At 38.6% G+C, this 15,433-nt stretch overlaps 1 protein-coding gene across 5 annotated transcripts in view; it reads left to right on the top strand.

Moving 5' to 3' along the window:
- CACNA2D1 (calcium voltage-gated channel auxiliary subunit alpha2delta 1) overlaps positions 1 to 15,433 on the top strand; it is a 676,857-nt gene that overhangs the window by 591,165 nt on the left and 70,259 nt on the right. For all 5 annotated transcript variants that reach the window (XM_034765627.1, XM_034765601.1, XM_034765592.1 and 2 more), the window contains 4 exons: positions 1,186 to 1,264; positions 5,876 to 5,925; positions 9,495 to 9,584; positions 13,484 to 13,552. In XM_034765627.1, the coding sequence (XP_034621518.1) occupies positions 1,186 to 1,264; positions 5,876 to 5,925; positions 9,495 to 9,584; positions 13,484 to 13,552 (288 nt within the window). The remainder of the gene's footprint in view (positions 1 to 1,185; positions 1,265 to 5,875; positions 5,926 to 9,494; positions 9,585 to 13,483; positions 13,553 to 15,433) is intronic.

The raw sequence follows: 15,433 nt of genomic DNA on the forward strand, positions 1-15,433 counted from the left end.
GCGGGTGTCAATTTAGTGGGTCTAGTGAAGACCCATTAAATCGATGACAGAGCGCTCTCTGGTCAACCCCAGTACTCCATCTCTCTGAGAAGAGTAAGGTAAGTCGACCAGAGAACGTCTCCCATCAATACAGCACAGTGAAGACATCGCGGTAAGTTGACCTAAGCTACGTCGACTCCAGCTGCCTTATTCAAGTAGCTGGAGTAACATAACTTAGGTTGACTGACTCCGGCAGTGAAGACAAGCCCTGAGGAGCAGTAGATCAGATATATTTCTCTTCTGTTCATTGTCAAGGGGGTTCATTCCAAATTCCTTATAGAACTGCTACAGAGATCACACCACACTACTGTCTTGGCCTGAATTACCAGTCTCAAAGTCTGCAGATAATTGTACAACAAATGTATCTGCTCGTCCAGTGTTTCAGTCTTATGATCGGGATAGGGGTTTTCTGTTTAAAAAGACATCGATAGAAAATTTTGACCATCTCTGTAGCTAATTTTGCTCTCAAATACACAGATATGGAAGTCAGTGAGCTGCACCTATGGAATAAGACAAAATTGTATCCTCAAAAGAGTATATTTTAAAGAAGAGTTTTTAAGAGCTTAATTGAACAGGTCCTTACACATGGAACTCCCATTGAAGTGAGTGGGAGTTTTGCAGGTCTGGGTCTAATGAAACTTTACTCTGTGTATTATTTGCAAGTTTCACTTTCGGAGTAAAGGTTCTCATCAAAATTCTGTAATATCTTGGAAAGTCTTATTTTGCATTGCACTGACTTCTGCTGCCTAAAATATGCACACTACATCTCCCTGCGGACAACACAGTGCTCAAGAAGGATTATGTGAGGTAATTTAATAAAATGCTCAAAAATGATCATTCACACCCCAAAACAAGTGTATTTAGATGTCTTGTAAATAGTAACCCTATGTATTGGACTCAGAGTACTGAGAGTATGGATGAGTGTTCTTCCCACTTGTCTTTATACTATTTAAATATCAAATACATCAAGGTGTAGATATAACATACATCAATGCAGCTATTATAAGGTATTGGATGCAATGCTGGAATTTAAAATGTTATCACACTGTTTTAATTAATTAGATATCCAAGTAGCGCTGTCTGAAAATGGCATCTGATTGATGACATGGAGAAAAATGATGTGTATCTTCTTTTCAATTTGCTTAGGTACGTGTATTCACATTTTCTGTTGGTCAACATAATTATGACAAAGGACCCATACAATGGATGGCCTGCCAAAATAAAGGTGTGTATATCTCTGAGTTTATACCTATATAAAGCTTTGATTATCCCCCAAAATATAAACCATTCTGTAGGTGTTACACAGGACAGATTTAAAAACCTTAGCCTGATTTACAAATTCATTTTGATGTTTTGAATCAGGGCTCTAAATAGTGATTTTTATTTTCTCTTTTAGTAGACCATTGGGTTCTGTCAAATTGTCCTCTCAAGGAACTCAGTTTTAAGACTGAAAAGTAGAGTCAATTGCTCATACACTCCATTTAGAAGTCTTTTGCTATTCACAGAACTAAATGAATATTTCTCGTTCAGATCTACAGACCAAGGCATAGGTTCACAAAAGGCCTTAGGCAGCTACCAGCAACTCCTTTCCTCTCCTCCAAATGGAGAGGCTGGGACCTCCTGCCACATCGTGAAGTGCTAGGTGCTGATAAGCGGGTCAGCATGGAGGGAACAGGAATACTGTATTGGGGAAAGGGCAGGGGAATGGGGGGCTGAAGCCGCTGGGAATGGGGGAGAAGTTGGAGCCAGGTAGCAGTTAAAATTTCTGCCAATTACATCAATATAAATGTAGTTTCTGTCTCAATGAGATCTTTTAGGGAAAGTTTTAACCTTTAATTCCACAGACAGGAATTTGATTATCTGGAATTGAAACATCTCTACCAGATTTGATGATTCTGCTAACAACTAGCTAGACGTTCTGCCACATTTTCTGTGTGTCTTTGCTTGTTTAGAGGCTCAACTTGAAAAAAATATCCCCAGGCAATCAGAATAGATTGAGATAACTGTACAAGTTTTTACCTCCAACTCAGTTTACCACAGTTGAAGTCTGAATAAATTCATGTAGTATGCTACCAATTGCTACAATCAGTACCAAAAATCTATTCTCATTTTGTTGTCTATTATTCAGCTCAATTCTTTAAATCTGTTGAAGGAAGCTCTGACCTGCACACATTCAGTAACCACTTTAATACCTATTGGTAATTAACACACCTCAGATCTGGATAAATGAGGGTGAGACTTTCCCCAAAAAACATGACCACAAAAATCTCAAAATATTTTGTTTAAAAATTATTATTTGAAATTAAACATTTTGCTTTGATATACTGACATCAAAATTTCTGATTATCAACATGTTCACTATATCAAATGCTGATTTGAAACAAATTGTTTCATTTCAAACATTTTTGTAAAAATCAGAAAATTTTATTGAAACTTGATATTTTGTCAGGAAAATGTTATGATCAACAATTTTTACTTTTCTCTTATAATAGTGTATCATAAATAGTATATATTTTGGAAAGTTCTTGTTTTGGTGGAAGATGAGAAGCTGATATTGAGGACAGATTAGAAAATTAAGCAAAGATGTTTCCAAGAGAAGAGCTTGTCAACATTTGTTGTCCAATGAAATGAACAAAAATTTCAATCTGAAATATTTCATAGTGTTTCCTTTTATTTCCACACAAATAAATCAAAATGAATTAAGAAATAAAGCAAAACAAAAAATTCATTTCTAAAAAAGGAGTGAGATTTTTGTTTTGTTTTTGTTTTTTAAGTTGGGGGGGAGGGTATTTTCTTTCACCCTTTTCCCTAGAAAAATGGTAAAAAAGTTTTGTTGCTTTTGAGAGAGAGAGAGAGAAAGAAGAGTAAGATATCCATCCACCATTTTGAACAAAAAAAAAACATTTTTTAAGATTTGATCGAAACTTTATCAGCCAATGATTTTTTATATGACAATCCATATTTTTGCTGAAAATATTATTGTGGTCAAAACCAATCATTTTGTCCAAAAACATTTATTTTTAATTATCTTACCACCATAGACAATCCTAAGTGCTAATTGAAAGAAAGATCTTGTAGATACCAAGCTGATGCATTATAAATCACATTATGAGATAGCAAGGAGATCATATAATAGTATGAATTTCTAGTTCCAAACTTACAGTAGACTATATGTGGTACATTACACAGTCAAGAACTACTGGGATAAACTGATCTCAGAATCAGCAATAAGGTTACTTTCTGCATGGTGAGAGAGCTATTAATCTTTACACCCTTGAACTTTTAGACTCCCTTATCCTTTGCCTCCCCCAAATACTTTGTTATTTTTATGTTGCTGGCAATTTGTTTATCATCCGACTGTCTCCTACTCTCCCACTTAAGTAAAAATCTCACCCAACTTTTCTCTTGTTGTATGCCAGTTTAGGTCCAAATGCTGAGAGATAATGGGTACACTTATTATGTGTAATATCATAGATCCAAGTGCCCTAATTATGCTCCATTGTGCTAAGTGCTTTACAAACACAGAACAAAAAGTCCCCACCCAAGGAGCTTACAATCTAAGTACAAGATGAGACAACAGATGTATATAGAGAAACTGGTGGGACAGTACAATGAAATAATGACAGGCTGTGGTCTCGGCACACTAGTGGCCTCACCATTTTCTAGTTTTTTGTAGGTATCATGGCCAACAAGAACTTGAGGGATTTGAAGGAGAGTGAGTTAGTTTTGCAGATGTTTAAGGGGAATTTGTCCCAAGCAGGAGGGTACAGAGTGGGAGCAGGAATGAAGATGCTTGTTTAAAAATGTAAACAGTGGATGATAGAGGCTGGCATCCTGGGCCTATTAGAGGCTGGAGTTGACATTTTGATAGTAAGTTAGAGATGATAGACAGTTGAGGACAGGTTGTAAAGGGTCTTGAAAATGAAAACAAGGAAGCTAATATTTGATGTAGAAGAGAAAGTGGAGACATTCAAAAAGAGTGGTGACAGGGTAGCAGAAGGATTTTTACAGCATCATTCTGAGTGAATATGAGCAGGGCAAGATTACATTTATTAAGGCCTGAAAAAAGGATATTGCAGTAATTGAAATATGAGACAAATGAGAGATTTAGTTGGATAGATGGATAGGAGATGCCGTATTTTAGAGAGCTTATGCGGAAAGAAACTGCAAGTTTTACAGAGAGCTTGTATGTTAGGACCTAAAGAGAGGTCCAATTGGAAATGATACCCGTAATACAGGCTTGAGTTATATGCAGGCTGATTCTGTGGTCCATAATGATTGAGAAAGGAGGCAGTTGGGAGGGTTTGTGTGGGATGATTAGGAGCTCTCTCTTAGCCATGTTGAGCTTGAGCTGATAGTTAGATATCCACAGGGAGCTGTCAGACAGGTGGAGATTTTAGTTTGGATATAAAGAGTCAGCTCTGGAGGAGAGAGAGAGATAGGTAGATCTGGGAGTCAGGCAGATAAAGCTGATAGTTTGTTGTGGTTTTGGAGGAGATTACCGAGAGATAAGATGCAGAGGAATCCATTATATTTGACTTTAGTGAATAGTGTGCTCGCTCTGCATCCGTCAGAATTTGACCTATCATGTGCAGATAAAACTTCTCAAGAGCAGTGGGTATGGCCAATGGCAGAGGATGTATGATCAGTAAAAGGAAAAGACGATTAAGAGATTTTTTCCCCACTGCTGACTTTTAGAGAGATTGGCTGCACTTAGTAATAATAGCAAAAGAATATCAAATGTTCCCCTGGTTTCCCACTCAATTACCTTTTTATGACAATGAATGACCAGTAGATCAATATAACATAATTATGTTATTTTTATAGGAGATCTAGGTGTATGTTTACCTCTTGGGGTAGGTGTATGTGTAAAACCCTCTGCTTATTATAGTGTGTATGTCTCTACATTATGACAGTCTAATTCCTTTTGCTGTTCATTTAGTATTGACCACCCAGCTTAAGGTGTTGAGTGACCATGTTATAGCTCTATTCAGTTTATAATGTGGTTTATCAAATTGCACATGCAAAGAAACAGGCAGAGGTTTTATTTAGTTATTTTTAAATCAGATTGTTAGGAATAATCAAGTGGTGAACAGTGTTAGACCATGTAACTTTAACTTTATTACTGTTACCTTTCTCCACCATCCCCTGTTCTTCCTATTACTTGTGATTGATAGTCTGTGGTCTGCAGGGATTGTGACTTCTTATAGCTGTACAGTGGGCCCTCGAGCGTGATTGGGGCCTTTGGCAATGTTATAATGCAAATAAATAACAACAATGCAAATGATAAATGAATGGATGCCACTTCTGTTTTGTGAGTGGATACGTCAATGGATGTTTTCATTCTTATCACACAATAAGCAATGTTTTTATGCTGTGGATGAGTTCACTTCATTGTGAAGGCAAACTAGATTTTAATTGGATTTAAACATGTATCCAGTGTATAATTTGTATTGTTGTCACTGCCTTTTAATATACCTCTTTAATATGTTTGTTCTTCAAAATAGCTGTGAGTGCAGGGGGGAAATGTATGAAAATTCCATTTCTTCCTCTGGGGAAAAAACAAAGGTTACAAAGCAGCTTGTCACTGCCCAGGAATAACTAGCATGGAGCACATATGGTGATGGCACAACTTACTTGTCTGTTCATTGCTCTGAAATCTAATTAAATAATTATGGCTTAGTAGTTCTATTGTGCAAATGCTTTTAAGAGACTTTCCATAATTATTGGAAGTAAAAGAGAAATGGAAATAGAATGTTTTCTTTCAAGTGATCTCAGATGAAGAGCATGGCATTATAAAGTAGCAGCATGTTATTGTTTCCATTATGTATTTTAGGTTACTATTATGAAATTCCTTCCATTGGAGCGATAAGAATAAACACACAGGTACGTCTATAGTGCTTGCAAACTACAAGTTACAGTCATAAGTCAAAGAAATGCTGTAGTGATAGTAAACAATTTACAAGAATTACTTTTGGTTTGCCTTATAAGTAAAATGAAATACATCTTTTTTAGGTATAGTTGCAGAGTGAAACAAATTTGAAGGTGTCCATTCATAAACCAATACAGAACATTTGCCCCTCATCAGATCCCCATCTCAGCTCAAGGAATGCAAAAGCCAGCTCTAAGTTCTAAAGCTATTGGTTCCAAGAGGTGGTATCCTGAGCAAGACCCTTCAATGGAAGAAAGACATACATAGTTGCTAACCTGATGTTTCAACCCCAGTATTTGCAACCCCAGTGTTTACAGTTCCAGCCATAAATCCTTATGAACTGGCTCTGTCTGTTGTTAGAACCATGTCAATCAATTGACTCACATCCACAGTTTCTTTAGTGTTAAAAAGGTTTAGAGCTTTTGGTTCTCAAACTTTATGTTGGAAAAATGTGCGGGATTTGTCTTGTTCCACTCCCCCCATCCTTTTTTTTGTGTTGTAGCTATGAAAGAAGACAGCTTAGTGGCTCCAAATGCAGTTAAACTGTGCATGCACAGGCACATGACTGCTATAGCCTTAACAGAACATTGTGGAGACTTACTTACAGATGTTACTGTGAGCAGTCAAGTCCTGAATAAGGTGCCTAAATACTTTCTTGCCCTCTTCACACAGTTCCCCTAAGTCCCCTCGAAACTTAAGAGGCTTCAGTCTCAGGCAGTTCAGGATTGAGAGCACCACCTACGTGTCAAAACTCTCAGCACCATCTGCATTGCCCAGTCTTTTCAAAATGGACCACAAAACTGCACCTGGAGGTCTTGGTGTCAGTTTCACTGCAGTGTCAAAGTTTTGATGCGCTTGGTGCTTCAGGAAACTAGTCCAGTGCTCAGCTCCACTCTTCTTGAAACAATACTCAGCATCACCTATGCATAGGAGCCTAACCAGGCCTGCATCAAAAGTAACGCACTCAGTTAATTATCTGCAGATGATTCCCCCCTGGTTTTCTAGTAGCATCCAGTGAAGACTACTGATGACTCCAGGAGCTACAATAGACAACAGTGGGAAATATCAACCAATCTGACCATTCATTCATGTTTCCCGCATTTCATCCATACAAACTCTAGACACCAGTAGGTGTCCTTGAATCCTTGGCTCCACCGGACCACCGATTGTGTTTGAGATGAGGTCCACATTCTACTCCTCCAGTGCATTTGGTGCAGTTGTCAGCACTAATCCATCATATCTCATGGGGTATCAGACCATTTTTGGAAGGCCTTAATCCTGCCTCCCCTGTACTGACATTAGCATATATGAATAAGTATGGATGAAGACATTCAAGAGTGGTGCTTGGACACAGAGAATTCAAGGGACCATTCTGAGTCTTGCCTTTTAGGCTTGCATCCATGCTACATGTGTTTACAAAGTGCTTAGAAATCATAATCCCAAACTCACACAGAATGGGGGTACATGTTTTCTTCTATGTGGACAATTATTTAATCAAAAACAAAAAATTGGAAGAGATTCAAGCACCAGTCACTGGAACTGTCAGGTCACCGGAGACACTAGGGTTCAAAATAGAGTATCTAGAGTCCCAGCTTTTTTCTTCAGAAGCTATTGGAATACATGGGTGCCCTGCTAGACTTGAAAAGTTCTACCTCAGGATTGTATTTTGGATATTGTAGAATTGATGGGAAATATTTTCCAGAGCCAGCTGGAACCAGTAAAGACCATGCTGTAGATATTGGGTCTCAGGGTGTCCACAGTATTTATAATTGATATACCACACAACTTCAGTGGACCCTGAAATGCTAGTGGTGTCAAGCTACACAAAGACTTTCACATTACTCCTGGATGATGGATGGACTCCAAGCCATGCTCACTTGGGGCAGTTCAGTGAATGTCTGTAATTAGGAAAGGATTTGCAAATTCCTTCCTTCAAATTGTATTAGACAGATAGGATTAGGAAGCTCACAGAAGGAGGAGTGGGGGTTACATTAAAACCACTTGACCTGTCCAAGAAGATCATTTGCATGTAAGTTATATGGCTATAAAGACACCCCTGAATACACCAAGGACTTTCAGAGACCTGGTCTCTCAAAAGATGGTCCTGTTTCAAATTGACAATCAGGCTGCCACATTTTACATCAACCTAACAAAGAAAGTCTAGGACCAAATCTCCTATGTCAGGAAGCCCTGCAGGCTTGAACTGTAGACAGTGCCTTACAAGACATTCCCAATGGTCACTTACTAGGCTGGGAAGGAAAATTATTGGTAGTGTTCCATAGTGAACCCATATAAAGCAGGCCTGGATATACATATAGTATATCTGTCTAATTTATCTATCAGAAGTAGTTCCAATACACCATCTCCCATGGTTTCTGAGTGGACACAGTGGATTGGATTTCTCTCAAAGAGTTCTGTTTGCAGCATCTCTGAACAACAAACAGCTGGTTTTCTGCACAGTACAATAGGAAGCACTGAAATGTCTACTACATCCATTAGTGAGGGAAGCTCATGTATATCTTTCCTTCACTATCTCATGTATATCTTTCTTCCATTTCCTGTGTTAGCAAATTTCCAGGGCCTAGGAGAAAAGGCAAAAGTGGCTCCTTTTGCCTGTTCCCTCACAAACTGCTGGAGTGTCATCTTCATCTGTATTGTTATTGTTCACATTGTTAGATTTCAAATGAGAAGAAAGTCAATTATCATTACTGTTTTTGATTATTTTAGAGGCATCACTGGGTCTTTTCAGTTGTGGTGATCTGTTCTGACATGTAACTTTGGAGAAGGTGCTTATTGGTAATTGCTCTCTGATGATATACATTGGGGATCAGCAACCTCTGGCACGCGGCTCGCGAGGGTAAGCAGTTTGTTTACCTGCCGCGTCCGGAGGGTTCGGCCGATCGTGGCTCCCACTTGCTGCAGTTCACTGCTCCAGGCCAATGGGGATGGTGGGAAGCCCCGGCCAGCACATCCCTCAGACCGCGCCGCTTCCCGCAGCCCCCATTGGCCTGGAGCGGCGAACCGCGACTAGTGGGAGCCGCAATCGGCCAAACCTGCGGACGCGGCAGGTAAACAAACTGGCCCAAAGTGCTCGCTAGAGTGCTTACTCTGGCGAGCCGTGTGCCAGAGGTTGCTGACCCTGATATGCATCATAACAAATAACACACCCCATTGTTCCCTCATGCACTTTTGAGGGTTCTGCAATGTTGTCGTCTTATTACTATTACACCTAAAATTCATTTTTATAGATATATGTTCCAGTGGAGCTGCTGACTCAGAATACCCCTTGTTGAATCTAATGTGATATGTAGCACAAACCTAAGTGTGATCTGCTTTGATGTATAACTTCAGAGAGCAATGAATATAAGTTTTTTTTTCTATTCTATTGCTGGTGTTGAAATCATGCCCTTATACTAACTTCACTTTATTTTTTGTCATATGTTTTGGTTTTTTCTTGGCACTATTTTTGAATGTTGATTTGATAATGTCTTGCCTCTGATGGGCTTCTTGCTCCTTTTAACAGGAATATTTGGACGTTTTGGGGAGACCGATGGTTTTAGCTGGAGATAAAGCAAAACAAGTCCAGTGGACCAATGTGTATTTGGATGCACTGGTATGAGCTATATTTATGTAGTAAAAAGAAAAATATCTTTTTAGTATAGAGCATTTTGAAGTGTACATGCTTATAAGTTGAATATATCCATTGCTTTTAAATCCTAAGAACCTTACAGTACTCAGATGAAATGCATAACTTAAGTCAACACTTTTATGAACTGCATTGTGGATAAAGCAGAGTATTTTGTATATATGGAAAAACATTTATAAAATGAAAAGTTCTCCCATTTCTGTCCACCACCTACAAAAGACTCAAACTCCTCCATCCCAAAATGTAACATTTCTGAGTTCTCATAAAGCAGCTCTCTGAACTGCTATTATACCACTGGACATTTTCTGTCCTTGCTATCTTAGCTGGACATTTTCTGCCCTTGCTATCTTTATCAATTTCATCTAGTAGATAGACATGGATAGATGTGATTTATTCCAGAAATACCTCCCACACACAGATCTCTAAATGCAGCTCACGGCTGACATAAAACAAACAAATGAAAAATATTGTTTTCCAATTATGGGCCTCTGCACAGCAGAGACCATCACTTGTGCTAAATTGTCTGGAGACCTTGTTCTGTGAAAAAAATGCACAGTTGGGAAAATAAACTGAAAAGCAGCCAACTCATTTTCACATGGCATGTGAACAGGATTTGGACTCCGGAGGTACATGGTTACTGCAATTGCCCACTGTCTCAGCCAACTGCTTGTTTAGTTGACTATTGTATGTGATGGAGGAAACAACCAAAAGGGCATAATCCAGCACTTTCCACGCTGCTAGTTTATCATTTGGGTCTTTTAAAACAAACATACGCAGGAAACTATGAAAAGCTAAGTATTATTAGCAGCAGTCAGGACTTCTCAAGTAAATAAACTTGCTGTACATACTTCTAATCATGCAGAAATTACTGTAAAATGATCATCTGAAATCACATATTTATCCAAGTTCACATGGTCATCTAGAGTCATGTCAAAATCCACTTCTTCCTGCCTTCATTTCCTTAAAATATCTAATTTTTTATCAGTCCATCATGGAACAGTGCGTGACATAGAGGAAACGACGTTGTGTCATTGCAGTTTTAATAGCCAGAAGTTCATTGACCACATTCTCTTGGTTGCTGTCGAGGTACTTACTGGAAATGTAAAGGATGTTATGAGGAAAGTTCATATGTTCTGTACATATCCTGTTCTAAAGTCAAAGCTAAATTTGTAACATGGGTGTCAGAGGAGATCTGGTTAATTAAACAAAAAGAACAGGGATAGCTGCAAATAACCATTACATTGGTTTATGTTTTCAGTGGGTTACAAAAAGCTTTCATTCTAAGCCTTTACTCAATGTCTTTGCCCACATATGTAAACAAGCAAACATTCTCTGTATAAATATACTTAAGTAAAGATGGACCCAAGTTGCAAATTTCAGATCAAGGCTAGTGTCTGCGGCTCAGTGCTTAGAAAATAAAGTGCCGAATATCTAACCACACTCGTAACTCCCAACCCACTGATCTGGTAAGTGAGCAAGCTGCCCTTTGTAGGAATCATGATCTAACATGGCAGAAAACTATGAGTTAGGGAATCCCCTTAACGCCTCCTGAAAATCCCCACAGAGTTGAATGAAGTATGGACATGCTGGGTTGAGGACGTAGACCCAGATCTCAAGCCTTCTAATAGTTTGAGTCTGTTCTAGTGGAGGGTCTTAGTTCAGCCCATTGCAGAGGGTCTCCGTTCTTGAAAGCTGGATCTGGTTCAGGATCAGATTTTGAAACCCCACTCCTAGCATTTAGGGATGTTCACATTTAGGGGTCTAGTTCAGGTTCATCTCTAATAATAAGGGCACTTGTTATATATGTTTATCATAATATAGCTCCCGGCAGTGGCCTCTATCATCTCTTACCCCTATCATTTAACATCCATCAAGGGGCTGTTCTGGGTTCCATCCTCTGCTCCCTCTAGAGTTTATACTCTCTGTCTGTTTATGACTTCATCCACTCTGAAGGTTTCATATACTGCACCATCTTTATATAGGTAATTCCGAAACTGACCTCTCTAGTCCCTGACTTTTCTCCTTCTGCTTGGTTTTGTGTGTGTAAATGGAGCGTCTCCAAATAGAACCCCGTATCTTTCCACCAGATCCTTCTCCACCACATCCCTTCTCTACATTCCCTGACAGTTCCACTGTCTTTCCCTTTACCTGGGCTCACTCCCGCAGTGTGATTTCTATTCCTGCTTTCCCCACATCTAGTCTCCTGCTAAGACTGTCACTGTCACTTCTCCTTCTTTAATATGGCTTAGCTCTGTCTGTCAGTGCCAAGGTATCCAGACTACTAAAATACTTGTCATTTATCCCTTTGACCATTATTATATTTTTCTGTCTGATCTCCTCACATCACTATCCATCCCCACCAATCTGTCCAAAAGTAAGCTCAGGTAAAGAATGGATCAGGGTGAGCACCTGGGGGAAGGACAACTGGCAAAGGGTTTTGAGTGAGCACATCTGAGGAGGAGTGGTTTTGGCTGAACGCAGCTGGGGAACAGTTAGGGTATAATTTTCTATTACTTCTCTCAGACCATATCATCTCTTGTTCTTGAATCTCCACACAGCATTATCACATTACTCATCCTATTCAGGCTCCTTATCCTGAGCCTTGTTACACTACATATTCTGGTACCCACCTTGACCTCAGCTCTCCTTTCCTCCTACTCCCTGTTTTGCTCAGTACCTATCACATTCCTTTCCCCTTCTGCTCCCTTAATTTTTTACTACTCTACTTTGCTCCATCTTCTGCTCCACTAAATATCCACTCCCACCTCCTTGAAATGCCTCTTTAAAACACATTTCTTCCAGGGATCGCTCTTACCTTCCTCTCCCCCCGATAATCTCTCCATACCCTTCTGTACTCTTATTCTGTGTCTTATCTTGTCATAGTTTGTCTTCTCTATGCCCTAGAAAACTGGCTTTTACCTAATAAATTCTTCTTAGAAGTTAGTGTGTCTCGTTACCATGCATGTTGACTATTAATGGCTCTCTGCACTTAGTTAAATCATAAGACTTTTCTCGAAGATAGTTCTCTAGCATCCGTCATCTGCCTGCATTACAGTGATTAGATTCAGGCCATCCAGATATACCCACAGTCTGCTCATGCCTGGGTGATACAACCAAAATATCTTCACGTAACGAGTGCTCTGGCTAAATTCTTGGCACTATCACCTTCCAGAAGGTTATATGTGGCAGTTTTTTCCAAGTGTGATTAGCGTACATCATTCCAGACATACTCCCTTTTTAAAGGTATTGCTTTTGGGAATGACATTAGGAAACAATGGAGATGCCATAAGTAGCTCAACCTGCTGTTTGATGTTTCTGTATTGATTTGGCTTAATTGTTACTTTCCTTTTTCCTACCCCCCGATTTAAGGAGTTGGGTTTTTTTCATAACTACTGCTAATTAGTTCTCTCTCATACATTCTCTAATGTATAGATGTCAATTAAGTCTCATCAACCTACAGTTTTCTTGAGTTGAGATATTATATTCTAATTGTAGAACACCACTCATCTTAAACATTGAGTTGTTACCTGTGTGTGGGCGGAGGGCGGAGCCTTCTTACACACACACCAGTAAATATATTAACACAATTTTTTACCCAGCAATAGAAGCTGGAAAAGTATTAATCAAATAGTTTATTCAAAAAGTATTGCACAATGTATTAAACACACTGTTTGACAATTGATCTTTAATAAAGTTTAAGTTAATTATTCAGTTTAATAGCTTTTGCGGATTTTTTAGCAAAACGAGAGCCCAGATTTATATTGTGGGTTTAAAAAAGGTAATCACCGATTTTGTCTTAATTTATTTTTGTTTAATATTTGTTATTAATTACAGATTTTTTTTCATCCCTTATGATTATTTTCTAGGAACTGGGCCTTGTCATTACTGGGACTCTGCCTGTCTTTAATCGAACAGTAGACCAACAAGGGAACAAGGTAAGCTATTACTTAAAGCTGAAAAGTAAGTTTCAGTTACGTTAATAAAACTTGATGTAGCAGTCCTTGTGGAAATAGATATTTCTATAAAGAGCTATCTACAGTATGCCTGTTTTGTACAATCAGAAACAAATGGTCATATCGAGTTATCTGATAACCACCTGGGAACAAGGAAATGCAAATCACATTGCTTGTTCTGAGTTTCAACATATGATATTACTTGATCTGTCTGCGTGACCTGGTGGTAATGAGAATGCATTTGGGGATGAATAATTACATGGGAAATAGGTGATAATAATTCATAGGTCTTTCCAAAAGAGAAGCCTAGAGACATTTATAAAATCTATAGAAGTTATGAAATTTCACAATAATAGGCAATAATTATAATGATACTTGGACTTCAAATGAACAGCCAGTTTTCTAGGGCATTGCCAGCAAAATTGAGTGAGGAAGAGGAATATCTGTTTTTTCCCTTCCATTACATGATGAAAATGATTCTGTCTTACTTTATAGAGTGCTTCCTGCTTTTCTCAGCGATAACACATTAGATTGTGTGTAATAAATTATATACAAAACAAAACAACCGTATTTACACTGCAGAATGAAGCATCCAAATTTGTCTGTATACATATACATATCCCTCTTTCACCTTTGTATATCTTTACCTGTCTGTTATGTAGACTATAAGTTCCTCAGGGCGTAGACCCGTTTTATATGTATTTTTGTGAAGTGTGTAGCAGAACTGTAGGAGACCTAATTTAAACATTAACATATCGAAAGAGAGATTAGAATTTAATTTACACACATTTGATAGATAGATGGATAGATTGACATCTAATTATTAGATAGGCATAATTCTATTATTTGGCCCTGTATAGTGTTGAAACCATGTATGTTTTTTGCTGCATCCTGACACTGCTTTGTTTTTTTCTGAATCACGCCTAGAGTATATTCTGAAGTTGAAAGTAAAAATTCTATATATTTGACATAGTCTCAGTGTTAATCTGGGCTACTTAAACTGTCATCATGTACATTTTATTCAGAGTTGGAAATGAGAAAGCATTTCCATTTTCCATTTATCCATTTGTGGATTGAAGTATGCAAAAGCTTATTTTAGCCAAAATACTTTTTTTTATTTAAATTTATCAGAGACCATATAGGCCCAGAAAAAAAAAAGTATTAGATCCATAATGTTTCTCAAACTAGTTTATGATAAGCTCCTTAACCTCTCCTATTCAGGGTCAAGTTCTTATACTCTTAGTCATGGAATAGTGCCGTACCTCACACTGATCCCATTGAATTCACTGGGTCTGCTTGTAAAGTAAGGTGCTAGACACTCATTAAAGGTTCCTGAACTCAGTGGCGTTCTTTGGGGAAATTAAAACTCTATTACGTTTCCTAGGTAGTCTCTGCCGCCTTCCCCAATATGTATTCCAAACCCCTGGAGTGCCCTCCATGACATCCATGGGAATTGGAATGGGTGGAAATGATATTATGGAGATACATGACTCCTTTTTCCAGATGGGAGAACTGCACATGAAGCTCTTGTGTTCCCTGACTCTATGGTACACAGTACATACAGGCTTTGATGTTACTATGCTAAATACAAGTATCAGAGGGGTAGCCGTGTTAGTCTGAATCTGTAAAAAGCAACAAAGGGTCCTGTGGCACCTTTAAGACTAACAGAAGTATTGGGAGCATAAGCTTTCGTGGGTAAGAACCTTACTTCTTGTCTTGCATCTGAAGAAGTGAGGTTCTTACCCACGAAAGCTTATGCTCCCAATACTTCTGTTAGTCTTAAAGGTGCCACAGGACCCTCTGTTGCTTTATGCTAAATACAGTGGCCTTTGTGTATGTACTGATTTGGCATGTCTCAATTTT

This window comes from Trachemys scripta, chromosome 1 (genome assembly GCF_013100865.1).
Source record: "Trachemys scripta elegans isolate TJP31775 chromosome 1, CAS_Tse_1.0, whole genome shotgun sequence".
Lineage (NCBI taxonomy): Eukaryota > Metazoa > Chordata > Testudines > Emydidae > Trachemys > Trachemys scripta.